The sequence below is a fragment of the Scomber scombrus genome, chromosome 9 (genome assembly GCF_963691925.1).
Source record: "Scomber scombrus chromosome 9, fScoSco1.1, whole genome shotgun sequence".
Classification (NCBI taxonomy): Eukaryota; Metazoa; Chordata; class Actinopteri; order Scombriformes; family Scombridae; genus Scomber; species Scomber scombrus.
This window is the reverse complement of record NC_084978.1, coordinates 7,820,751-7,847,909: the sequence shown is the minus strand read 5'-3', so window position 1 is coordinate 7,847,909 and position 27,159 is coordinate 7,820,751. Positions and strand designations below refer to the sequence as shown.

General features: G+C 38.4%; 2 protein-coding genes across 2 annotated transcripts; one reads left to right on the top strand and one right to left on the bottom strand.

Moving 5' to 3' along the window:
- Positions 1-1,822: 1,822 nt before the first annotated feature.
- On the top strand, positions 1,823-17,800 carry etfdh (electron transfer flavoprotein dehydrogenase). The gene is made up of 13 exons (XM_062425072.1): positions 1,823-2,047; positions 2,776-2,934; positions 5,459-5,688; positions 6,639-6,720; positions 7,515-7,633; positions 8,047-8,124; positions 9,023-9,169; positions 10,366-10,506; positions 12,679-12,822; positions 14,243-14,411; positions 15,232-15,414; positions 15,796-16,017; positions 17,259-17,800. The coding sequence occupies exons 1-13, from the start codon at positions 2,017-2,019 to the stop codon at positions 17,420-17,422; spliced, it is 1,869 nt and encodes a 622-aa protein (XP_062281056.1). The 5' UTR covers positions 1,823-2,016; the 3' UTR covers positions 17,423-17,800.
- Positions 17,442-26,861, bottom strand: ppid (peptidylprolyl isomerase D). Its single transcript, XM_062425073.1, has 10 exons — positions 26,691-26,861; positions 25,260-25,400; positions 24,408-24,514; positions 23,824-24,012; positions 23,356-23,478; positions 22,606-22,712; positions 22,102-22,243; positions 21,203-21,289; positions 20,868-20,910; positions 17,442-18,496 (listed from the first exon to the last, which is right to left on the bottom strand). The coding sequence occupies exons 1-10, from the start codon at positions 26,773-26,775 to the stop codon at positions 18,408-18,410; spliced, it is 1,113 nt and encodes a 370-aa protein (XP_062281057.1). The 5' UTR covers positions 26,776-26,861; the 3' UTR covers positions 17,442-18,407.
- Positions 26,862-27,159: the final 298 nt, after the last annotated feature.

Sequence of the window (27,159 nt, the reverse complement as noted above, 5' to 3'; positions counted from 1 at the left end):
CTGTGCATCTGCCACAAGAAAAAGAGAAGAAAAAAACATGCAGTAGAGATATGTGATGTATGAGGAGTTCAACAAAGAATGTATTTAATAAGGGCACATATATGTGGGTTGCAGCTACACAGGCAGTAATTAAAATTGGGGAAGGGAATATTATAGTCTTTTATACACCACCTTGAATTTCCCAGCAGGTCTGGGGGTTTGAATTGGACACAATCTCACCTCACAAACACAACAGATCCCACTATACATTTTTACACCCTGATCTCTACAGTCAAGACATTTGTACAATGAGCATAATCTCTTCTGTGCATAGTTTGTTAACTGAAGTACTGATTCCTGTGGAAATTGACTTTTTTCAATTGACAATGTAAATGTATGAATGTATAGCAAATGTGCTATAAGTTCTTATTATTATCTGTGAATATATTGTATGTACCAGTTTGTGTTTGCATTGTATTCCTATACATGCTGAAAAGACAGATAATCCAGCAGTTGCTTGAGATATCTGCAGGCTTGCATTTAATGTTAATTGGATTTTTTTTTTTTTTAAACATTCATTTAATTTATTGTATTAACTGTCTTACAATAAAATGACTAACTGAGGTAGTTTCTGTGATTTTGTTTTTCTTGAATGAAATCTACAATAAAAAATGATCATTTACTTATGTAGTAGAAATTCTGCTTTTTATAAAAAATATAATACTACTATGTACAAATACTGTCCCTACTTAGGTAAATCCAGCATTAAAAGTCTTAATTAAGTCAGCAAAATACATCTGGTGTCACTGTGTGTGTACGTTCACTGCTAAGAAAACCTACAATCAAGTAGAAGACGTAGCAACTGTGAAACTGTGAAAACAGTATTAAACAACACACAGCAATTACTCATAATAACTTCACATAACATTCCATAAAAATAGTGACACCAGCAGTTTTGTAAGAAAAACTAATTGTACAGTAACAACACAACTGGATTAACAAAAATATTGACTCGCAATTTAGTTACATTATCAATCATGCCAGAAGGAACATAGTGAGAAAAACACATTAATAAACAGTATATTTGCAGTTAATGCTATATAATATGTTGTAATTGCAACGCAGATAGCTAGGTTAATGGCTTGCTTGAGTCACAGTAATACACAGATACACAGATGACAAAAAAGCCAAACTAGCATCTGAAATTGTGAACAACAATAACAACACAATAAAAAAGTCTACCTGTTCTACAAGAGTATATGACCAACCAATAAAAATGGTTGTCAGTGTTTGCTCGGTCACTGAACTTACAAAACACTGAATTTACAAAACGCTGTCAGTTAAACTGCAATGAAATTGTGCCTTTAGGTGCTGCTACTGTAAACAGAACTGAAATGTAGGTAAATGTACTAGTAAACAAAGATATAGAGAATGGGATCAGTCACGATGAGTCACGATTGGTGACTTAGCTCCAACACTATTGAACTTTGCGCAGTGCCCACTGAACTCAGGCACACTAAGTCTATATAGCTATAAACTTATAATAATGATAATAAGAATAATGATAACAAAATGAAGTACAACAAGATTTTAAAACATCAAAACAAATAGAATAGACTAAAAAGACAATAGAAAGTCTTAATCAAATGTATTATTATTATTATTATTATTATTATTATTATTATGATTATTATTATTATTATTATTATTATTATTATAACGGCTATTGTTGATCTTCTGCTTCTTACTCATATTAATAATATCAACAACAAATTATAGATAGTATTACGCTTGCGCAGTTACGCCGCAGCAGCAGCAGCCGCGCAGCTTTTGGACGCTCCCCAACGTCGTTGTTATGAGACGTGTTTTGTAAGGTAACTCGGCTCAACAACATTTGTTTGCAGAGCGGCGGGGGTTTACACAAGCTGTGCTGTGGCGACGAACTGAGCACATTTACAATTTCACCTTGGCTTATTTTATTTTTTTTAAGAATAAAAAAACACTGCCTGCTAGTCAGCTTGCACTAGCTGACACATTATGTTTCCAGCTAGCAGATACTCCAGTAAAGGTACGTTGGCTAATAGCTTTTTATGTTGTTGCCAGTGCTCACTTTCCTAACAATGTTGTCAGCGGTCTATACACGATGTGAATGTTTGTTCACCTTTTAACAAAAGAACCAAATGCTGTATATTTCTCTCTTGTGCCTAACTCTATGTGTAGAAGTTTTTTAATAATGCTAACTAGTCCAGCATTCCCATTTATGTTAGCATCAAGCTAAAATGTAGGTTAAAGTTGAACCAATAATATAGGTCACATTAAGAGTGCCCTTGCCCCTGGGTTATATTTATATTGCGCTTTTCACAAATGTACAGGTGTTGTAAGTAACTTGACATTGTTGTTTAAGTTACATAAAGGTGTTTTTGCTATATTTAAAGGGATCATATTCACAGCATTGAACTTTGTATTTAGCTTAGCTGTGCACATACAACTCTGCTAAGTTAGCATGTTGCTACTGCTGCAACTTTCACTGTGACAGCTGCCTGGTATTTCTTACCACCATATTAGCCACCAGAATAGCTTTTGAATTAATCTGTTGTCTGTTATGTGTTTGTTGAGACGTGTGTGGCCTTTTTAATTAATTTAAGTCCCTTTGTTGTATTATGCTTTGACTTTACTTTCAATGTTTTTGCTATCTGGAAATGAGATTAGGCGAGCTGCCAGATGGGAAACAGCCACATGCCCACATGTTTGAACTGGTCTTAACTGGGAGTTCTTCTCTCTCTTTCTTTTTTGCAGCCCACAGGTGTATCAGGGCACTGAAGACAGTACAGGCAGAGCATGCTTCCCCTCAGCTGTACACAACACTACATAGACGAACATGCTCTTCAGGGTCAGCACCTCGTATCACAACACACTACACCATCCACCCTCGGGAGAAAGATCCAAGATGGGAAGGTAAGGCTTTAGATTTATCCAGAATTCAGATAAACTTTGAATCAACTGTGGCCCAGCCCCAGATGCAATTGTGATGCTCTAAGCCAGGAAATTTATGTATTCATACCCACATAACTTGATGATATTTTAATTTGTCAACTTTTGCCAACTTTACTCAGCCTCTGTCTCTGTGTCACTGGGTCATGCGTGTTACCATATGTAGGAGGTGATCACATGGACTCAATACACCACTGTAATTTTAACATTGTCCAGGTTTCTGACCATCTGTGTCAGTGTAATTCACGCTTTAATTGTTTCACTTCTATACTGAGTCACAGGTGATATCTATATCAGGCTTGGGAGTGTCCTAGCAACAATGAGTTACACCCCTGTGCAATATCACTAAAATGTGACTATATTTAAGATCTACACCCTTCTTGGTATCACAGGAGCTGATAAAAAAGAGAGTCATTAAGTCCACCATAGAGGCTTCAGAGAAGGTCTCTCTAGGTGATGATTTGGATCATTAGGTCCAAACTGCGGTCTGATCAACCCTGGCTGGGTCGCCTGAGTGAGTGTGATTGATATTGTGAGCCCAAAACATCCGATGATCTCAGGAACATCACTGATTATGTGTCCCAGCACATCCTAGGATGTATCTTTACACCAACATTGCATCATCTTACAATAATTGTAGTATTCTTAGGGTGGAGTGCAGGGTATTTTGGCCTGGGTTGTTTAATGGTCCAAGGCTCCACATGGCAAGGAATACCATGAACAAGTTTGAAATTACATTGTGAGATCATTAAGATCAAGATCATCATTCACATCACATCATTAATCTACTGAACATAAAACCAAAACTGAGTTGTATCAGTGGTTACAAGGTACAGGAGGACACATACTACCAATATAAGAAATTAACTGACATTAACTGGTCATTCTCCAAAAATGATGGGACACAAAATTCACTATTTATGCAGCCTTGCATCGAAAAACAGACAGACAAGTGCTTCTTTCTTGGCACAAGGATTATCTGTGGACACTAGTGTTTCATTGACTGCTCAGATAGTGACTTTGTATCAAGTCGACCCTTATAGACAACGTCCAAGATGGCACAAACTGCAAGATTGAGCGATGCCAAAGAACATGAAAAGAAGCCTAATGAATTGGCAACATGTTCTTTGGTCAGATGTTGAAATAAATTTGTTTGGATCAGATGGAGTCCAGCACATTTGGTGTGGACTTGGCCAGAACCACCACAGTGACTGCATAGTGCCGACTGTGTGACATGGAGGTGTGCTGATATGGGACTACATGAGTGCAAAAGGTGTAGGCGAGATTACATTTATAGATGGCACCATGCATGCAAATTTGTTTTCTTAAATACTGAATGAAAAGCTGATCCTAGTCTCAAAAAGGCTGGCAGGAGAGGAATTTTCTGACATGACCATGATCCCAAACACACTGGAAACATTGCACAAGAGTTTTAAGAAGGAAAAAAAGCTATGACCTTGCCACTGACTTGAACACCTGTTAGAGTATTTTAAAGTGGAGAGTAGAGCAGAATAGTCCCTCAGCAAAGAGCAGCTGAAAATTATCATCTGTGAAGAATGGATCGATGACCAGGAGGATCGAATCTGTCCTCTGAAATAAGTCCTACAAAATATTGAGAAATGATGAATGGTGTGCTATTTTTGTTGCATTTGGTTCTATCCTTTCTAAATTGGCTTATATCTTCCTGGGTACTGTCTAAAAATAATTACTCTTTTAAATGGACAGTATTCATAATTTAGTGATATTTACCAGGGGCATACTCAATTTTGTTGTATGCTCTTAGTACAGTTTACACTGCAGTAGGACTGCCTTTTACAATAGTAAAGCAGTTTAGATATGGTTGAATAGCTCTGCATTAGAAAAAAACAAACAACCTGCATCACTGATTGTTTTTGCTATATTATTTTCTAGTGTCCTGTTGTATTTTGCATTATCTTTGTGGAAAGAAGATTCTTATTGCATATCTATTATAGTAGGAAAATTGAACAGGGTTGATACAATCACTTCAACCCCAGAGTGAACAAAATGCTAAAGTCATATGGCTGCTTTTGTGACTTTTTTTTCCCTTTTGTCTGTTAATTTGATTAGGCCTATTGTTTAAATCAGTGGTTTTCAAAGTGGAAGGTGGGCCTCCTCATGGGGCTCTTAACAGTTTCAGTGTAGGCTCAGTGAATGAAAGTGAAAATATATTACATCAGTTATTAAAAGGAGATCACATAAAATACACTGAATGTGTGATTTGGTTAAAGAGATAGTTCAGAGAGAGTAGTTTTGTGGAATTTGACTGTTTTCCCACTTTCCCAGAGTCAAAAACAAATAAATGTCTTCAGACTGACCTTCAAATTGTGAGGAGAAAAACAAATCACATAGTTGTAGTTTGTGTGGCTCCGCTGTGAATAGAGCCATCCTTTAGTCTATTTGAATGTGATACACTCTGTCATGATTTTCTTCCTGAATAGTTCTTCCTCATCTTTTCCACCTTCACCAGGGGTCGAAATGGAGAGGTTTGCAGATGAGGCAGATGTGGTGATAGTCGGCGGGGGCCCTGCTGGCCTCTCAGCAGCCATTCGTTTGAAGCAGCTTGCCAACGAACACGAGAAGGAGCTGCGAGTGTGCCTGGTGGAGAAGGCCTCTCAGATTGGAGCACACACCCTGTCAGGAGCCTGTTTGGAGCCCAGCGCCCTCAGCGAACTCTTTCCTGATTGGAAGGAACGAGGGGTGAGAGTCTTAATTCTGATTTGACATTTCTTCTTTGTGATCATCTTTTTTAGCATTAAGGGATGGTTATATCAAGTGTTGTTGTGTATTGTGTAATATATAATGTGACCTTTCGTAATAAATGCCACTTATTTATTTACATATATTTGTGTGTGTGTGTGTGTGTGTGTGTGTGTGTGTGTGTGTGTGTGTGTGTGTGTGTGTGTGTGTGTGTGTGTGTGTGTGTGTGTGTGTGTGTGTGTGTGTGTGTGTGTGTGTGTACAAGTAAGTTGACAATTTTCCAAATATTTTTTATTCTGCTATATTTTTTATCCCACTTGAGCGCATCTGGGGGTGAAAAACTGAAAAAAAACCCACAACATTTCACAGAAACACAGAGTAGCTGCTACTTAAAGAGCTTACGGTAGCCTTGACTGCAAGATTCAGAGATGATTGGAGAAACAGAATTTTGCCTTCCCCCTGAGCTCCAAACAACAAATGCATTATTGGTGAAAATGTAAATGGCAGTTAAAGAATAAAAACATTTCTAAATAGATTATAGCGTTGAACATATTCAAATATTTAGTATTCAGGAGTTAAAAGTTTGTTAAAAGTCTTAACTGTTCAAAGTGTGTGATAATGTTGAAAAAATTCTCTTTGAAGTTTTTTAAACACATTATTCTATCAAAGTCCATTTATGTATTACTGTTTGATCAGTATGCTTTTGTAAACTATGCCAGTGTATTCTCTGTTTTCTTGCTATCATTGGCCTGAATGAAACCTGCTGCATGCATACCTGCACTGTATGTGTATGCGTATGGATGTATTTCTGCTAATATTAGAACATGTAGATTTAAATGTTAATGCAAAGTGTGAAATTGTTTATTTATGTATTCATTCACAAACACAAATCTCTGTTAAGTCAAACTCCACAGTAACATAACAACAATCTTTGTGCTCTCTTACCTCAGGCACCTCTCAACACCCCAGTGACTGAAGATATATTCAACATTTTAACAGAGAAACACAGAATTCCTGTCCCCATGCTGCCAGGTAAAAGCCTCTTTTATTATGTATTGTGAGTAATAAAGATATGCTCCCTCATTTGATAAGCAACACTATCAGCCTGATAAGGTGATAATAAGATTCTGCCCAACAGTGAGGGTGCTATATTCCTGTTATAGCCGTGGTGTCATTCAGATATTTGAAGTGCATCTTTAACCATTACTGTGGAGGAGGACAGTGGCTCAAAGCAGGTCACACTTTAGGGGAATTAAAGCTGACACAAAGGATGTACCCTCTTTTCTGTGGCTGTTAAGTGGTGTATAGTATATTATGAGTAATATCTGATATTTTACCTAAGAAAGTGTTTTGATGTAGAAACAAGCTTTAATGTTTAAAGAATGTCACAATTCCACCAAATCTCCAAACATAGGAAATCTGACATCAGTCCATTTGTTTTATTTACAAAAACTCTTGAGCACAACTAAATCTATGTGCTTATTTTATTCTGATACTATTACAGGTTTGTTTACATTACCAAAAGCTAGAAACAGCAGTAAAAGCCTGTGTTTTGAGATATAAATATTTTCGAAAAACCTGTTGTTTTACTATGATACAACAACTGACAGTGAGGTTCAAATCTTTACTGTTTTAGGCACTTACCATGTTGACAAAAAGCCTGAATGTCTTTTTCTTGGCATAAAACAAGGTTTTGTCATCCAGTTTAAGATGGAACTTTTTACAACTTGGCACTAATTATATTTTCTCGCTGCTTGCAGCCTTGTGGGGGAAAAAAAAGTCTGGACTGTAGTTTATGTAAAGTTGTCTTGACTTTTCCTGCACAGGTCTGCCCATGAGGAACCATGGTAACTACATCGTGAGGCTGGGGAACTTTGTGCGCTGGCTGGGCGAGCAGGCAGAGGAGATTGGAGTAGAGTTGTACCCTGGTTACGCTGCATCTGAGGTAAGACCTTTACATTTCTTTTCATGTGCTGTACAGTATGACAAATTGCATAGCTGGTTTGATGTTTTCCCATGCAATGAAATGTAGTGGGCAGGATGACCATGATGTGTTTGTGCATGAAACACAGTATCTCAAACATTACAGGTATGATTTTTGCATAGCCTGGGTGGTTAATATCTTCAGGATTTGTGCTGTTGTTTGGAGAAATTGCGCTCTCAATTCTTAACATTACACCACTGCTTACTGCACTGCTCTGAGTTGGAGGAATCGGGAAGACATGTAATAATAATTACAGTGCCAAATTGGCCCTTGTTCAGTCAATTTAATTTAACATCTAATTTAACATGTTTACAGCCGTGTCCCCAATCAGCTACAAGTATTTACTGTTACTTGTATTATTTTTTCCCATTCAGGTTTTGTTCCATGAAGATGGAAGTGTCAAGGGAATTGCCACTAATGATGTAGGCATCGCGAAGGATGGCTCACCGAAGGTACATTCATATAATAATACTATCCAACTGTAGTACCTTTGCACCTGTTTAATGGAAATTTGAAATGTAATATGTTTTATACAGTATGCAATACGCTCATGAATAGACTGAATACATTTTAATATACATGGGAAAGAAAACAACAGTAACAATCAGCCCTTTTTTTTTTGGTTTATTTGTTTGTTTTGTTGATTTGTTTGTTTTCTCATCCATTGTAAAGCGTCCTTGGGTTTGTGAAAGGCGCTATATAAATCTCACCTATTATTATTTTTCAAGATGTCACAATGATCATTTAATTTCTATGAATCGAGTTCTTATATACATAATACATGGATACGTGTAATGAATCAGATTTGATTTGATTTTAAGGATTTCATACCCCTTACAGCAGGGGTGTCAAACTCATGTTCAAGGGCCACATACAGCACAATTGGATCTCAAGTGGGCCAGACCTCAAAAACCATAGCATAATAACCTATAAATAATATATAATATAATTTTACCATAATAAACCATCTACTTTCAAAACAGATGAACAGCCTGAGATGTCATAATAAAAATTAGGGCAATTTCAACATTATGTCTACATTATGATTATTTTGCCTAGAGGCTCCTAACTGGCAACATTTTGCACAATTTTCAATATATGAATGTTTTAAATATTACCACAATATGTATTCATTGTATTCTGCTCAGGGTGGAAAAAGTTAGGATTAGGAAAATTGGAATCACTTTTCTGAAATTCTTATATTTTGCAAACTTATCCAGTGGGCCAGATTTGACCTCTTGGTGGGTCGGTTCTGGCCCGCGGGCCGCATGTTTGACACCCCTACCTTAAAGACTCAAGAGAAAATGTACATTGTATATTAATGTGTCTTGTTTTCCTCTCTTGCTTCAGGATGTTTTCGAGAGGGGAATGGAGCTCCATGCTAAAGTCACGATTTTTGGAGAGGGCTGTCATGGCCACTTGGCTAAGCAGCTTTACAAGCAATTCAACCTGCGTGAGAACTGTGAACCCCAGACATACGCCATTGGTCTGAAGGAGGTAGATAACATGCACTGTCCACATGTAGCTAACACTGGAGAGAGACTCTGTATGAGGCACAAATTTTGTCCCCCCCCCCTTAATCTGGTTTGACTGATTATCCCTAATGAGTAAAATCCATTCTGAGGAGACTGATAAATGTGCTTGCTTTAATGGTGTGTCTACACAGGGGTTCAACACTGTGGACACACATATGTACATTCATGCAATATAATTTAAATCAAAGCATGTGCTCAAAGCAGAAAACAAAAATGCAATAATTAAACTTAATTCGTATTTATTTTTGTGATTAAGACAAATGGTTTATGGAAAAAGGGCTGAAAGCTGCCACCAAAATCTACTAAAGTGGGATGTACAGGGTTACCGTAGAAACCATGTAGTAACCTTATAGTATAACTCTCAGGTAAAATTGTCCTGGCCAACACTACTCAGAGACTTAAGTCTAAAACAGTAGATCAATACCCATCATCAAACATATACAGTGTGGTCCAAAATTCTGAGACCACATTGAAAATCTCTTTATATTTTCACACAAACCTGGACATAATCAGAAAGTTTGAGGATTCAGAAACATTTAAAAACTCAAATGACATGTGAAATTAAATGCACTATTTCCAACTTTACTCCTTTGTACAAAAGGTTAGATTTCCCTGAGTTGTATCCTTTCCACTGAAGCATGCATTCAGATGACACTCAGGTGGATTTGATCTACTCATCACAGGCTTGTTCAGGTAACTCTACTTGCAGCCAGTGTTCACCTGTTATAAATATGTCTGTGCCTCAAGTTTCCTGCAGATCATTGCTTACTAAGTAGCAATTGTGATAGTGGGAAACATGGCAACAGAAGTAAGTGTCAGATGTCAAATTGTTATTTTAAGCAAAGAGGGGCTTTCTCAGTGTCATTGCACGGCTAGACTAAAGGTTACTAAAGGGGCAGCACAGGGAAAAAAGTCTACAATGCTTTGCAGAAACTGGATCAGTTGTATCCAAAACACAATCAGACAGACCAAAATTGATCACACTGTCAGATCAAACATCAATACATCAAGCTTAGTTCCCTGAGAGATAGAAAAGCAACTCCAACTCCATCACAGAATTTGCTAAATAAAGAATGCAACACTCCCATCAGCAAAAGAAACCCTCTGCTTGTTTATAACTTGTATCTCCTTTCTTTTTCTCTCTTTTTTTTTTTTTAGGTGTGGACGATTGATGAGAAAAAGTGGAGGCCAGGCAGAGTGGAGCATTCTGTGGGCTGGCCCCTCAACAGGAACACATACGGTGGTTCCTTCCTGTATCACCTGAACGAAGGAGAGCCGCTGGTGGCTTTGGGCTTTGTGGTGAGTGGCTTTGTATACATTGTGACAGTAATACTTACAGATGTGGGGGTGCTCGATGTTGTGCAGACAGTAAATAACATCAGGATCATTTCTGAACTGAATAGATCATGCGTTTGATCATGTGTTTTGTGTCTGGTTGTGTATCTGTTCACTGTTAATTTCACACACTAATGGACCCATCAGCCTAATAATATCATTTTGTGCAGCAGGGGCCACAAGTGATCAACAACTGCTTCAGTTTGTAACCTTTTTTTCATCTAGGGACAACCAATCATGACTTGTTTGCCATATGAGTTCAGTCAGTGCCAAATTTCTGTTCCATGAGAGTGGATTGTGTTGTGAATAAATATTGATAAGATTTCTTATGAACTTATCAGTAAGCTCAGACTTTTGTTGCCTTTTCAGCAGTCCTCGCCATTTTATTTATACGTCACAACATCGCAAAAGGCATTTACGGCAATCGAATAGGCTAAAAACAAGACTGACCTATTCTGTTGCAGGCCACATTATGACCTTTTTCGTGGCTCAAAAACTTTTGGTCGTCTTATCTTGAACTGGAGCAGATTAATTCCATACTCAATATGTTATGATCCAGTAAAGTTAGGCATGATATGAGATAAATAAGCCCCTGTTTTTGTTATCTTCACGCCACCTTGACTGTACATACCTGGTGGAGATCTGCCCTCTACTGACGCACTCTTCTAGCATTATTCTGTGTCACTTTAGCTGGAGGAAAAGATTTATAAAACCTGCGGCTGATTATTTGCTTTTCACTGTGAAATCCATAGTTGACATACACACACAAATATAATCTTGCAAAATGAGTGTGATTATGTTGGTGTGCGTGCTTTAAATATTGAGACTTGTTTTTTTAGTTACAGATCATTTAAAAAAAGAAAGATTTTGACGTCACGCTACATACAGTCACCCTAATTACAAACTACACATGGCTATTATACATTTTTGTAATTCAAACTAAAAAAACATCTATGTAGATTCTGAAGCACCACTGATCCTGCAGCGGTCGCACATTTAAATCCTCTTCCACATGCTTGATACCTTTCAAGCTTTGTTTTAAGTGTGTGTTTTTGGTTTAGGTGAAAAAAAACTGTATCCCAGTAAGAGGGTGCTTTGTTTTTAAGCCAACTTTTTAAAGCCCCCTTTGTACTCTGCAGTCATTTTTATCAGTTCCTGCCATCTAAAAACATCCCCATAGCATAATGTAGCCACTAATATTTAACCATACCTATGATATTAGCAAGGTGATGAGAAGTATGTGATCTTCTTCAACAGGCATAGGACTTTGCATTCAGGCTAGATTAATTAATTAATTAATTTGCTTTAATCTTTCATTGGATGTGTCATGTGTGTGTATGTAGCCTACGTGTACATATTTAGCTGTTAAATGTATTTTATGTGTATTTACCATCTGTAAGGGCAGTTGCTACTATGCACTACGCACTTTGAGTCCATGACAAATATCCCATAGGGGACAATAAAGTATATTTTATTCTTCTATTCTATTCTAGATGTATTTATTTTTCATCTCATTTAGATCCAATCCATTCAGAGTCAATAAATGGCGCCTCACAGAGCCACTACCACCTGGCAGCTTTCACCCCTCTGAACTACGCCATTCTTGTGCAGTCAATGACTTTGACCAGAAATCAAACTTTGTTTGCTTCAAACTTTTTCAATTTTTCCTCAGATTTATAGCTCATCACAAAGTTAGTTCAGAGGGCTATGCAGGTCCTTGACCGCATGGGATTTTTACTTTGACTTTCATTGTGAACTTTGGTGCCAGTAGACTGTCAAGACAGGTTAATGCCTTTCTAAATTATGTCCTGTAGTTAGAATTTGCTGTAGGAGACCTTCAAACAACTTCCAGAGACATAAAGAATGATAAAAAAAGGTTTTTGGTGTCAAAACCCAGAGACTGAAAACATGTGCATTTACTATTTATTTATTTTAATACATGTACATATACAAGGTGGGGTGGAGTGACAGCAAAAACACAATTTTAACATATAAGAAAATAGAAAAAGATAAAGCTGCTATGTTCTTTCCTAAGCCAGAGTGACTTGATAAAGTCATTTCAGACCTTTCCCTTTTCCATCTTGAACTTGTCTGGAACGGCTCAAATTTAACCAGCAAAATCTTATCCAATCCCAGGTTGGCCTAGACTACTCCAACCCTTACCTGAGCCCCTTCAGAGAGTTCCAGCGCTGGAAGCATCATCCCTTTGTTGCTGCTACTCTGGAAGGAGGCAACAGGATTGCTTATGGAGCCAGGGCCCTGAACGAGGGAGGATTTCAGGTACGTGTGTACACCACATATTTTCATTATCAATAAGAACAATTAAAATATATATTTATCAAACTTGTCTTAACCAGATAAAACGATGAGTTGTGAAGGGCTTTTGATATTCAGTTCAACTCAGTTTTATTTATATAGCACCAAATCACAACAAAAGTTATCTCAAGGCATTTTTCACTTAGAGCAGATCTAGACCGTTTAATTAAATTTATTTTAAAGAGACCGAAAATTCCCCCATCAGCAGCACTTGGCGACAGAATCAAGGAAAAACTCTCCTTTAGTGGGGGAAAAAACCTCAAGCAGAACCGGGCTTTCGGTGGGCTGCTGTCTGACTTGATCGGGTGGGCTGACAGAGGAAGAAGAAAGATGTCATATAAAACCATTAGCACCCCTGAAACAGACCAACTGATGTCAGAGAGTGAGTGTATGCGCTGCTATTGCTGGATTGTTTAAATTTATTCAAACTCTCATATTTAATTATAGCCATCAGCAGAGTTTAAATTTTAGGAACTAATTTAGTCGGTCACAAATTAATGTTATAGAAGAATGACGACAAAAATGAGCAACTAATTAAGTTTATTTCGTACCACTGATACATTAGTGTGCATTTGATTTATTTATTGGATATATCAAATGTGTTTGTGAACCTGTGATGTGGTTGGTTAGATTTTTCTAACATTTTTTAACTATACGACAATTTTTAATACACTAATGAAATTCTACTATTAAAAAGTTTCATTATTAAACTAATGTGACAAGAAAATAGATGTGATAGAAATGGGGAGCTACTTAAAAGTGTTCCCCTGGGAAACATTCATTGAAATCAAATTGATGCAGTGCAACGTGAAATATTTTACATGTGTAATTACGTAAATATTCATAAATTACATAAACGCTCTGAAAGGCCATTTGACATGGTTGCCGGATCCTTCCCTGTGGAGGTTTTTCCAGACATGTCCAACTGGGAAGTGTGCTTGTTGCAAACCCAGAACAAGCGGGAGGGATCGTAAATGGCACCGAGCCAGGAATCACCTCAGGATCCCCCAGGACGAGCTGGAGGGCGTCTGGGTCGCCTTGCTGCCTGATCTGCTTTCTCTGTGACCCAGTATCAGTTAACTGGCAGAAAATGGATGACCGGCTATAAATAACTGCCCATTTGGTTCTCCTTTTTCATGAGTCATACACAACAATAGGTTTTGCTGATAAACACCACGTTTTTCGAGTAATTGAATATATATTATGTGTTATGATATAATGGGGTTATTGCTATAATATCAAGAAATAGTGTATTTATGGACATACTGGTCATAGATCAGACTGAACAGTGACCAACGTCTTGATATCCAGTCGGAAGTATAAGGTCTGAGAAAGTAGAGCGCAAGTCTAAACTGGTCATGAACTCTCGCTTCTTTCTCTCCAGTCTCTCCCAAAGCTGACTTTCCCCGGAGGGCTGCTGATTGGCTGCAGTCCCGGGTTCATGAACGTCCCAAAGATCAAAGGAACCCACACAGCTATGAAGAGTGGCATGCTGGCTGCTGAGACCATTTTCCCCAAACTCACAGCAGAGAGCCCAGATTCAGAGACGGCAGGTACAGAATTTAAGAGCCATTAATAATGATGACTGTTTGTATATTACTTACTCCTGGACGGGTCATATCTCATGAAGGCTCACTCTGTCAAATTCAGAAGCCACACTGAAAAGACTGCAGACAAAACAATATTAACTTCTCATGGGAAAATGTTTTTAACTCTGAAGGTACATATTCACAAACAGTGCTACCAGTGTGGGTCCTCTCAGGTCGAACATCATTTGTTAGCCATAAAGTCAGACAGTAAGACTTAATATTAGCTTGCAAAGGAGATAGATACTTTGTGCTTAAACTGCAAGTGCATCAATCAAAAAGTTAAGTTAATAAAAATGTAAGTGGGAAGTCTTGAGAATCACTCTTGGAAGATAGAGGCTGCTTTGAGAAACAGCAGGTACAAGTACAACTTTATTAAAAGGGATATTGAGCTGATGCACAGGAAACAGTGCCAAAGATTGATGAATACACCCATCATCAGAATTTGATCCACCTTTTGTAGCACTGTGCTGACTTAGATATTTCAGGTTTTTTCAGGTGTGCACTGCAGATGGCTTCAATTTTATACCACTTCTGCCACCACCCCAGTTTGACTGAGGTGAATGCAATAACATTCATGTTGATCTAAACATTTGAAAAACTCAACAATGTATCCCAAAAAAGGGATAATCCACTGACCCAAATGAAGTGTTTTTATAGGGGGCAGTCAAGGCAGTTTTATTTATATAGTTTATATAGGCTTCTGCTTAAAATGAGCACGATGACAACAGCAGAGCTGAAAGGAAATTACAATATTCAGATTTGTATCAAACATTAATCCTCCCAGGACTCCACGTACCTGAGTATGCTGAGGCGTTGAAGAAATCGTGGGTGTGGAAAGAGCTACACGCTGTTAGAAACATCAGGCCATCCTTCCACAATTATTTTGGCCTGTACGGTGGCATGGTCTACACTGGAATTTTCTACTGGGTTTTCAGAGGAAAGGAGCCATGGACACTCAAACACTGTGGTGAGTATCGGAGAGCAAAATTATTTTACATCATTGTGCAAAGTTCCTGTTTGATAAGCTCTTTATTATGAGGAGAATAAAGAGGCAGAAAAAGAAGGATAGTTTAAAACATATTTTGATAGTGCTCATCTTAACAAAAGACAGTTATGCAATCCAAAAAGAATATTGCATTAGGATAAATCAGAGTGGTGCCTATGACCTCAACTGAGTTTAGAAAGAATATTACATGTACAGTGTAGATTGTCTTTGTGGTTAGCTGTGCTGCTGCAGATACTGTAGGAACACAACGCCAGTGGTTTCTCTGAATGAGAAGTATGAGGTAATCTTATCTCAACAGAGAAAATCAACATTTCGTAACTGTCTGTGCTCGATATGTTCCAGGCCTTGATGCAGACCAGCTTAAACCAGCCAAAGATTGCACACCGATCGAGTATCCCAAGCCTGACGGCAAGTTAAGCTTTGACCTGCTCTCCTCTGTGGCCCTGAGTGGCACCAACCACGAGGGAGACCAGCCTGCCCATCTGACCCTAAAGGATGACAACATCCCGGTCGGTAGGAACCTGGCCATATACGATGGTCCCGAGCAACGCTTCTGCCCTGCAGGTAACACCATCGACTCTTATGAAGAACATCCAAACAATCTGTCAGGGTGGAGATAACAGTAAAGATAAGATAACTTTATTGTCTGTCACAAAGCAGCAGGAATTCTTCTTTGACGAGGCTCATCAATGTCACTTTTGGGCACATTGCATACATTTGCATTCATTTTCTGGAGACTTAATCTAATCATAAGCGCTACTTGCCTTACCCTAATTTTAACCGCTGACCCTAAAATCAGTTTTTTCCCAATTGGGGACATGGCTTTTTTCCCTGATTGAGGAAAAAGCTGCCCCCAATTAGCTGTCTTTTCTCTGAAATGTTTCCCCTGAGAGTTGGATAAGTCGCATGCACACACACACACACACACAGACAGACACAGAAAAGGACCAAAATTGTTTAAAGTGGAACTGTCAAGAGCAGTGTCAAACAGGTCAGAGTAAAAGTGTCTATAGTGTGTATTTGTTCACAGAGGGAATAAAAGTTTTGTAGATGTTTTTGTGGGCCACTGGGGCTTTGTAGCATCAACCTGATGGCAGTAATTGGGAGGATTTGTGAAGGGGTTGAGAGGACTCCTGCTTGATCATAGTGGCTTTCCTAATTATTGACCGGGTGTACAACTCAGATAGGGGAATTTATGGTGAAGCAATTATTTTACCAACCTGATAAGTCATGCGGCAGAGTTTTGTTTTGTTTTTGGTGGCGAGGGTATAGTACCAGGATGAAATGTTGAAGGAGAGTATAAATTTCAGTAGTGTCCCATAAACCGGGGTTAACATGTCCTTGCTGACATTCAAAGTCCTGAGCTTCCTCAGCAGGTTCTGCTAGGTTTTCTACCTTCGTCCCAAGGTGTTTAAATGATTGTACGTTTACCAGCTGGCTTTCACCAGCTCCTAGGTCTTGATGATGTTGGCCTCGAGGGAGTTTACTAGGTTGTTTACTACCTGGCAGTATTCAGAGCATTGGTGCCACTCAGTCATTCCTGCACCGCTGCAGGAGATGTTGGTGGTGTAAACAGAGATGACCCTGAGGGATTAAAGGCAGCCATGAGGGAGCCCTGTGTTTAAAATACTTACTTGGAATAAAATACTTACTGGTCTATCTTGGGGGAAAAAAACTGTCGGGTTGACCTAAAGCTCACTTTAAGAATAAACATCTGATAAGAACATAAAATGGGGCACAAAGTTAATGAGAATGTTTCATATCTTCTCGTATTCTGTTTCTTAACTACTTTGTTTCTCTCCCAGGTGTGTACGAGTATGTTCCCTTGGACACAGGAGATGGTATGCGGTTGCAGATCAACGCTCAGAACTGTGTCCACTGTAAGACCTGCGACATCAAGGATCCGAGCCAAAACATCAACTGGGTGGTGCCTGAGGGCGGAGGTGGACCAGCTTACAACGGGATGTGAATGTCTGCAGTTTTCTACCTTTTTGTCTTGAAAGATTACTGTAAAGTACAACCTATCAGGTTTACTTGCCAGCGACCGGCAGATGTGCCTAACTATACAGCTTTTTTTTAGAGTATGAAGAAAATTATTCACAAAAGTACGTTTTCAAAATGATGAAAACAAGCCTGGCTTCTGTCATAGAAGATATTTCTTACAATGATGTTAAAATGCAACACAGAACTTACAAAATCCAATTAAAATATTGGACAATATAAAACTGATGTATGGTTGAAGTCAATATTTGCATATATGTAGCCTTTGCATCACTGCCATTATGTACTTAATATAGGCATTGAACATAGTGTGAGTCAAGAGGCTCTTATGTGTACTTGACTAACTCTTGATAATATATTTCCCTCAAAATCTGTAATTGAACAAGCAAACCAGCTGTTCTTAAATTAAGGTTTATTTCAGCATTATTGCAGGTATATGACAGCCTTTGATCCACACAGTATTGTACATAATATCAATAATTAATAAAGAACACTTGACTGTTATCCTTTTCAATTTATTGACCTCTGTAAAAAAAACAAAAACAACATAAAAACGAATGGATTTACTAAATGTGTTCGAGGGCACATTGATTAACATTAAATGGTATAACAGACACAACTTTGTTTTGCTGAACTGCATCAAAATCCCAGAACAAAGACCAGTGTTACCCAGTATTTCAACACTCAAACTATCCATTTTGGGTGAAGACTCTTGTCAGAATGAGGACAGGCCAAAAGCTTACAACCGTTAACTCCCTTGTAAAGAATTCATAAAAGTGAGAAATGTGCCAGGTGGAAAACATGAACGAACCTGCAAAAACACTGAAAACACAGTATATTTTTCACCTGGTTACAGACTTCAAATCTGGGCTAAGTGCAGCTTTCCGTGTAGAGATGACTTCAAATATTGATAAGTGATAACTAACAATTCAATGCATTCTCGGGTGAAATGTTCAAGCAAACATTTTAGCATAGATCTTCTTCTCTTTCTCCTTCTCCTCCTGGACTTTAAGCTGGACTCTCTTCATCTCGTTGATGATAGCTGTCAAAAGAAAACAGTTTCAATTAAAAGCTCAACAAGTGGATCAACTGAAAACAACTGGTTATGTACAGTATGCACTGCAGAAGATGGCACCCACATGTCTACTCTGGCACATTTTGTCTGTCCTGCACACTGTCAGATCCACTTTAAATACAGCCTCCTCCTTGACACGAGCATGAAGCATACTGATAGCTCTTATCTCTTAGCCAGAAGCCCCTAAACTGCATCTTAAAATATCAAAAGAGCAGTGCAACACTGTCAAAAATCAGAGAGGTGCTCCAGATTAGCAGAGAGCCTGATCCCACCCAGTGAACTCAAGCTTTTATGCATCGGAGGGATGCGCCGACTTCAAATGGCTCGCCTTAACCTCCAACGGAGGCATAATAACAACTCGCAAGCAGTCTAACTGATAGTTAAAGGACCAGTGTGTAGGATTTTGTGGTATTTAACAGTAAGGTTATAGATTGTAATCAACTGAACACCCCTCCCTTCCAAACATGTGGAACCTCTGAGACTCTAGAGCCAGTGTTTGGTTTGTCCATTCTGGGATACTGTGAGAAAATGATGCAACATGGTGGGCTTCGTGGAAGACGACCCACTATTTATGTAGATATAAAGGGCTCATTGTAAGGTAACGAAAACAGGACAGGTGGCTAATGAAAACATCCTTTTTTTGTATTCCATTTCTGCCAGAAATATGGGTTAGGGTTAGGGTTTTGTGAGGTGTTCAGGGCACGTCCCACCGGTAGGAGACCCCGGGGAAGACCCAGGACACGCTGGAGAGACTATGTCTCTCGGCTGGCCTGGGAACGCCTCGGGATCCCCCGGGAAGAGCTGGACGAAGTGGCTGGGGAGAGGGAAGTCTGGGTTTCCCTGCTTAGACTGCTGCCCCCGCGACCCGACCCCGGATAAGCAGAAAGAAGATGGATGGATGGATGGCATTTCTGCCAGTACATCCCCCTAAATCTTACACACTGGTCTTTTTTACAGAATGAAATGGCTTTTTTTTTTTTAAAGGCACTTCAATGTACTAAAATACTCAAATACATTTCAGCACAAAGACAGCATTGTGAGCACTGCAGAGTAACACTCAAAGTAGAGAGACAAAAAGGGTATTCTTTAAAAAGCAAAAATTGGGACAGCATAAAATACTAAGATGTCATTTTCAGTCAGCTACATCAGATTTCACCCACTGGTTTTAGTAATAGAGCAGTGCTGTTACAGTATGTTTGTAGTTTAGTCAGACATTCTTAAAAATTAAATTCAGAGTCGATTCATTTGAGATCTTGGGAAGATACGTTTTGACCCCACAATGCAGTTTTAAACCTATGAAGTGATATTTCCTCATTGCAGAATCTTGTATTGAAGAATTTGACTGGGAATTTTCTATATTTTTATTACTGTCAACAAAACGAACTGATCTACTGACAAGTATTATGTGTGTATTTAAAGCCTGATACAACCTATTCCTCTGTGCTGTCGACCCCCATTGTTGTCCAGAAATTCTTAAAAACACATCGTTGTGCCACACTGCTGCACTGGATGACATGTTATAGAGGTTGCTTTAGAGAAGACTACAAAGACGAGTCACAGCAATCACATCTCAGTCCAAGGAGAAAAGTTTCTTGTACAGTAGACGTCACAGTGCTTACACAGGAATCGGTTCCATTTACAACAAGTGTGCGTGCAACTTCTTGACTTTGTGAAACATACATTGCTCAAAAACCTTCAGCACAAAATCAACAAGCTGGCGTAGGCTCACTGACGTTTTTTCAAGTATTTGGACAAAAACAAAGCTCTGCAGCACAGAGGAATGAGATATATCAGGCTTTGAATACACACAATAAAAATATAGAAAATCTCTGTAAGAGTATTTTATCCCACACTGGCAATGAGTATAATGACAACAGCCTGTTCACAATCCATCATTCCAATAACTTGAGACCTGCCAAAGCTATTTATGAATGGGTAATCATAGTTTAAGTGAATTAACATCATTTCATAGTTAAAGTAACAGAGTGGTTGACAAAATAAGTATCATCACACTCTTGGTGTTAAGGTAACATTGTCTCCTAAGGTAGAATATAACTGATTCAGTACTGTTCTGCGTTTGAGCTTTCATGAATAACTAAACTGATTATTACTCTATTTCCTTCATAAAGTTCAATTAGGAAGAATAACTAAGAAGTTTATGGAGAAGAAAACCAATGACTTTTTCCTTGCATTTTTCTTTCACAATGTGAAAATGCAAATATGCCATGATGTTCTAAATATGCAAATGTGGGACGAGAAGGAAAACGTTTTGTTCTCGGCATGGAAAACAATTCACGCTGCACAAAAAGAGAGAATGAAGAGGACAAAAAAGCCCCACCTTTATCTTCTGGAGCTACTCCCTGAGCTTTCTTCAGGTCAGTCTGTAAAAATAAAAACAACACGGTGAGTTAAACAGCACCTGCTAAAAATACTCAACACCTCCAAAAATGAATGCACCTGGATTTGGTCCAGTAAATGAGGACATTTAGGCGTGAAATTACTTTGTACAGTTACTTCCATGTGCCAAGTTCTCAGCTACAGTCCTGTGCTCTTCATGTTCAATGAAATCTTAAAATAATCCACTGTGCATATAAGGTGTTGTGGTGTTTTACAGTATCTGATACAACATCTCAACAGTCACTTAAAGGACAGCGATGCTTCTGTGGACATTACCATGGCTTGGCTGTATTCCTTTAACCCCTGCCAAGCCTGGGCCCTGCGGAAAAGGGCCTTGGTGTTGGCTTGGTCCAGCTCCAGAGCCTGTCAGAAAAGAATACACAGAATATACAGACACGAAATTCATGTTTTTTGTTTTTTTAAAAGGTGTCAATATTTGATTGTATTTATAAGGGCTCATTATATTCCCCGGACCACTCATTAGGGTACGGTGGCTTGCCATCCTGCCAAGACTAAAATGATGTTCACTTTGAAGTTCACCATTTTTGGAAACTCACTTGCTTTACTTTAATCTCCACTTGTTTAATCTCTACTTATTGCCTTGCAACCGGCTGCTGGTTGATGCTTCATATTTACCGTACAGACAGAAGATTACTCTTATTAAACTCTCAGTAATAACACAAATAAGAATATTTAAAAAAAAACAAAAAAATAATTATTCCTTTAATTCAAATAATAACTCAAAAGATTTGTAATAGCCCTTGAAAATAAAAAACGTATTATCATTTTAAGACTTGTGTAAGAAACTACATGTCTTGCACAGGGAGCCTCAGTGGTAAGGGTTAGGTTATATTTGGTTAGAGCTGCAACGATTAGTCGATCAACAGAACATTAACCATTTTGATAATAGAAAAAGTGCCACAGTTTTCTAGATTTGGCTTCTCGATTATTCATTTATTTAAAAAAAAAAAATCTTTTATGACAATAGACGGACTATCTTTGAGTTGTGGACTGTTGGTTTAAAACAAAAGATTATAGGTCTATAGATTTTGCGCTTAAGGAAACAACAATTGACATTTTCTGACATTTTATAGACCGAACACTTTGATTAATTAAGAAAATAATCGACAGACGATTCAATAATGAAAATAATTGTTAGCTGTGATCAAGTTTACCTCGTTGCAGCTTTCCACAGCTCCCTGCCACATCTGCATCTTCAGATTGCACGCTGCTGTGTTGAGGAAGCAGCTGATGGCGGTGGGCTCCAGCTTCTTCTGCACTTCCTCCTCCACGTGATCTCCACTCATCTCCAAATACCTACAAATGTACAAATCAGGCTCATCAGGACTCATGCAAGAAGCACTCCAACGGATTTGAAATTTGCGAGTGGTCCACACATGTTGGACGTGTCAGGAATAGATCATCTATGCCATCATCATCATTTTTGCAAGGTTATTTATGAACAGCCCTTGAATGACTTTTTTATTATATTTATTACAAAACCAAAGTAAGATCATTTTGAACTTTAAATACCAGAAGATGAGTCTGATACACCAGAGACATCACAAAGTTAATTGGACTAATAAAACACTGGCTTCATATTTACAAAATGTCTTTAGTCTTAATAAAGGAGAATTTAGATGTAAACCACACACACACACTGTGGTGCTGTACGTTACCTGAGGGCTTTGCTGTATTTTTGGACAGCGGTTTTCCAGTCTTGATTCTTAAAGAGGTTGTTCCCAATATTCTTCACATCCTCAGCAACAGACAGAACTTTGTCAACCTGAAAGCAAGAAATATATTTTATATTTATGTATTTATATTATTTATTTATATGAAAAATAAAGGACATACGTTTCTTTGTTTTTTGGGTTATGATATCACTGTACTCAATGTGGAGACCTTGCTAAAACAAAGTGTGCTGGGCGGAACGTCAGTTGTTCAGACAGGTTTTAAACAAACAAAAAAGAAAGTTAAATCTAATGTGAGTAAACTTGAAATATGTGTTATATGTTTTGGAGACAAGCTCTTGAATTTGTTAATGTGTAGTATCCCCCGCTGCCTCCAGTGTTTGCTAAGTTGAGCACGCCTCGGATTTCGATATTAAGATTGCTATCGGAGCACACTGGTAGCCGAGTGGTTACTGCGCCTGACGAATATATCTGCAGCGTCCTTGATTCAAAACAACGGTTGCATGTCGTACCCATTTCTCTCTCCACTTGTTTCCTGTCAGCCTCTTTGCCAGTAACTTCACAATAAAGGCAAAAACTGCCCCCCAAAAAAAAAAAAAAAGATATTGATATTCTTATCTGACATGGGATAACACACTGATCCTTTAGCTGATGCCTGCAGAGCATGCCAACTGATGTTTTCTGCCAAAGCTCATCCGCCTCCTTGAAGATCAAAGAGCCCACACTGATACTTACATCTTTAAAGTCGATATCAGAGTCCTCTGGGAAGTCTGGGTGGGCGTCTCCTGACCCATCGCTTGGCCCAACACCCCAGTTGTCCCCCTCCTTATGCTCGCCGCAGTCTCCAATGACACACGGCTGAGAAGGTAGACATGAGCGGAGAGACGATTTGAGACAAAAATAAAATGTATGAAGAATTTTAGTACATTAAATGCCACAATGTTTTACAAATATGTCATGACAAGTGTGTAATTATGATTAGTTTGATTTTATCATAAACAAAGGAACCCTGCAGTTATAATGCTGCATAAAAACCTAACCTCCCTTTGCTGTGATACACACCATCAGGACCTCTATGAATCTCTAGCTAAAAGGTTAGTCGAGGGCTAATTTCAAAGAATATTTAACATGTGTTTTGTAAAACTATGAGACAGCTTTCTTAATTCATAACTGTTGATTAGGGATGTTTTTGAAAGCTTTTACCTGTACAGGAGCGTCCTCTGTAGTATCAATGGACTCCAACATTTTCACTATGCCCATCCCCTTCAACACTTGTCCAAAGACCACGTGTTTGTCATCTAAGTGCGGTGTGGGAACCGTAGTGATGAAGAACTGTGAGCCGTTGGTGTTCGGCCCAGCGTTGGCCATACTTAGCAGACCCATTTTGTCATGCTACGAGGAAAAGAAAAAGGAATCGTTACAAGTTAGAAAGAATAGCAGATATGGTGGAAATGAAGAAAGAAAATACATTAGAAGTGAAAAGAATGAAAATAATAGGATTCATTATTTTCCTCCCTTCTGCCTTTATTCGATTAGAGGAAGTCTGCAAGTAGTGGGGAAAGAGAGATGGATAATAGCACCAGTATACTCCTCAGCTACATTAGGACCTACAGGACATTCTAGGGAAACTGTATGTCTTTGATTACATATATACCCAGAGTCAAACTATTATCTTGAAGGGCCCCTTAGTTAAACCACAAGCAACGGCTCACACGATGGATGAAGAACGTTTAATGTTTTCTATCTGCGGGCCCAGATAAGGGGATTGTAGTGATAAATGGTTTCACCTTGTAGTGGAAGTTTTCATCCTCAAACTTCTCGCCGTAGATGCTCTCACCCCCGGTGCCATTATGGTTGGAGAAGTCGCCTCCCTGGATCATGAACTTCTTGATAACTGCCAAGAACAAATGCAAATAAGGTAAGATAAGATTTATCTTTATTGATCCCTCTTTTCCAGATCAACCAGAATGAATATCAGTGTTGCTATAGGCTCCTTTAACTCAAAAGGTAAAGATCTAAAGGCTAAATCAACCTTAAAATCAAGTTACTTTTACATTATTTAAGTGCTGACTACATGTGTCGTGTGTTCAGTCATATTCTCATGTGTTGTAGCAATCTTTCAGTTATTGCTATTGTGTATTTCTATTGTTAACATGAATAAAAACCTACTTTCCATTACAGTGCAATAATGTTTCAGCAAACATTCCTCCATATCTGTGTGTAGGTGTAGCTCTGCCTTTCTGATTGTGCAGTCTGTGGAGCTCCAACTAACATAATCGTTTTTTTAATTTAGCCATGCAGATACTTTCAGTTTGATTTGCCAATGATTTTGTGACTCACTCTTTAAATAGATTTTATATTCAAAGCTTTGTAAATCTACTGTTGGTCGAAGTGACTCAATGCATTCGCTGCCCTGTCACTAATTTCCATACAGGTGTGTACACAGGTTTTAAAGCAAGAAAGGATTTGTCAGGCTGAAAAGTTGTCCAAGAGGAAATGTGTGAAATGTATTGAATTAAGTATTATATGAATTTAAAACTGCTCTACGCCTGAAATCTTTGTACGTGGGTGAACTAAGACTTCAAGGTGTCCTTCCAGACTGAAATGTCACAGTATATGCATATGTCAGTGCTATTTACTTCTGTGGAACGGGCATCCTTTGAAGTGCAGAGGTTTCCCAGTCGATGTGCCAGTGCCTTTCTCTCCAGTGCAGAGGGCCCGGAAATTTTCAGCAGTCTTGGGGGTGATATCAGCAAACAGCTCCATAACTATTCGGCCAGCTGCAGATAAATAACAATTTGGTTTATTGCATGCTCAGACACAGATTTAAAACACCTTAAAGTCTTCCTGAGAACAAACAACATGTTTACTTCCAATATAAACAATATTAAATATTTTAAAGGAGACTTTTTCCTTATTAGTCTTAACAAAGAAGTCAGGTGCCCAAATTAAAATGGAAACAGGGTTTTCCTGCCATAAATATTCCTCCTGTTCATACTGACAATTAGACGATCCCTTCATAATGCAACTTACAATGTAAGTGATGGGGGCAAAGATCCAGTGTGAAAAAATGTAATCAAGAGTTTATCAGAAGCTAACATTAAGATTTAACCATCTAAATTAGTCAAAACAAGTAGATACTATACTTCTACGACAGCTCAACAGGGAAACACTGTCCTAGGAAACAGAAAAAAGGAATTTGATGCTAAAAAGACTGTAAATGGGGGAGATATCCACTTGATTTGACTAACTAATACTTCTTAAGCCTCATATACTGTAGGCTTCAGATACATTTTGAAATGCATGTCTACATAAAAAGACTGTGTGGACTCACAGGACTCACAATTGTCCCCTGTCACTTACATTGACAAAGCATTAGACAGGGATATTTTAATACATAAAGAATGATTACTGAGAGGAAAACTTATTTCAGTGTCCATATGGGCACCTGGCTGTTATTTTGAGATATGAAAAAAGACTTTTAAAAAACTGTGAACTTATCCTTTAATTCTCAATATGAGGAACAGGATATGCAGTTATTGTGGAAGCATTGTGAATAACTTGACAGAGTTTAGCATAATCATATCAGAAGAGGTCGAGTCAAAACACAATAAATCACCATGACTTGGTAAATTTCTCAGCTGCATGCAGTCAAATGGATATAACCAACACAATTACATAAACTAACATTAAGAGCCCCACACATTTGATTCACAATCATTGATTATAAACGCTAGATTACAGTAATATAACAGCAAAGTTAAAGATAGCTAATGTTAAGCTTATACATCTTACAAGACATAATAAGCACACGTGGTTCCTGTAACATTACTGTCAAGACAAGCCGGGACAATCTCTCTAAATTAACATTTAGCCGTTTTATACCAGGTTCACAATAAACATTAGCAATCTACTACAAACACAAATACAGATATTTATTTTTTTACCAAACGGACTTATTTCTAACACAGTAAAATCTCTCTAGAAGCTGGTAAATGAGCCAATTTCTATAAAACCAGGGTGGTGGCGCTAAGCTAACACCAGGCTAATACAAAAAAAAATGACCTGACCTCTTCCCCCACCAATGTCTACATCAAAGAAGACACGAGGGTTTTCAGAGTTTGAAGGCTTGGCAGACGGTGTTGGGTGAGACATGTTTAAGGACCAGGCGGATTTAAGACACTTAATTTAAGCAAAGATAGCAAAAAACCGGCCGCCGGCGACTAGAGCGACTGGAGCAGGTTCAACGGCTAAAAATGGGAATGACAGAATTTCCGGTCAGAAACTTCAGAATAAAAGCAGCGTCTTCTTCTTTGTTGGTTTTGGAGGCGGTTTGCATTCAAAGTCTTGCATTACCGCCATCTACTGGTTTGAAAATAAGACTAAATTCCTACATTATAATACACTAACTAACCACTTCTTTAGGTACACCTGTGCAATCTAATTCAATCCAATACAACAGCTCTGCTATAAATTATACATTTATGAAGCTTATACAGATTTGCCAAGTGCTTGCTCATGGGGGAATGTTAGGTGTCT

Excerpts from the sequence above, each read along its gene's own strand:
- etfdh (XM_062425072.1), top strand. The coding sequence starts at position 2,017 with ATGTTTCCAGCTAGCAGATACTCCAGTAAAG. Across the intron at positions 2,048-2,775 it reads TAGCAGATACTCCAGTAAAG|CCCACAGGTGTATCAGGGCA; the intron begins GTACGTTGGCTA and ends TCTTTTTTGCAG. Across the intron at positions 12,823-14,242 it reads TGAACGAGGGAGGATTTCAG|TCTCTCCCAAAGCTGACTTT; the intron begins GTACGTGTGTAC and ends CTTTCTCTCCAG.
- ppid (XM_062425073.1), bottom strand. The coding sequence starts at position 26,775 with ATGTCTCACCCAACACCGTCTGCCAAGCCTTCAAACTCTGAAAACCCT. Across the intron at positions 24,515-25,259 it reads AGGATGCCCGTTCCACAGAA|TTATCAAGAAGTTCATGATC; the intron begins GTAAATAGCACT and ends TGTTCTTGGCAG. Across the intron at positions 18,497-20,867 it reads AGTAGCTCCAGAAGATAAAG|CTATCATCAACGAGATGAAG; the intron begins GTGGGGCTTTTT and ends TTCTTTTGACAG.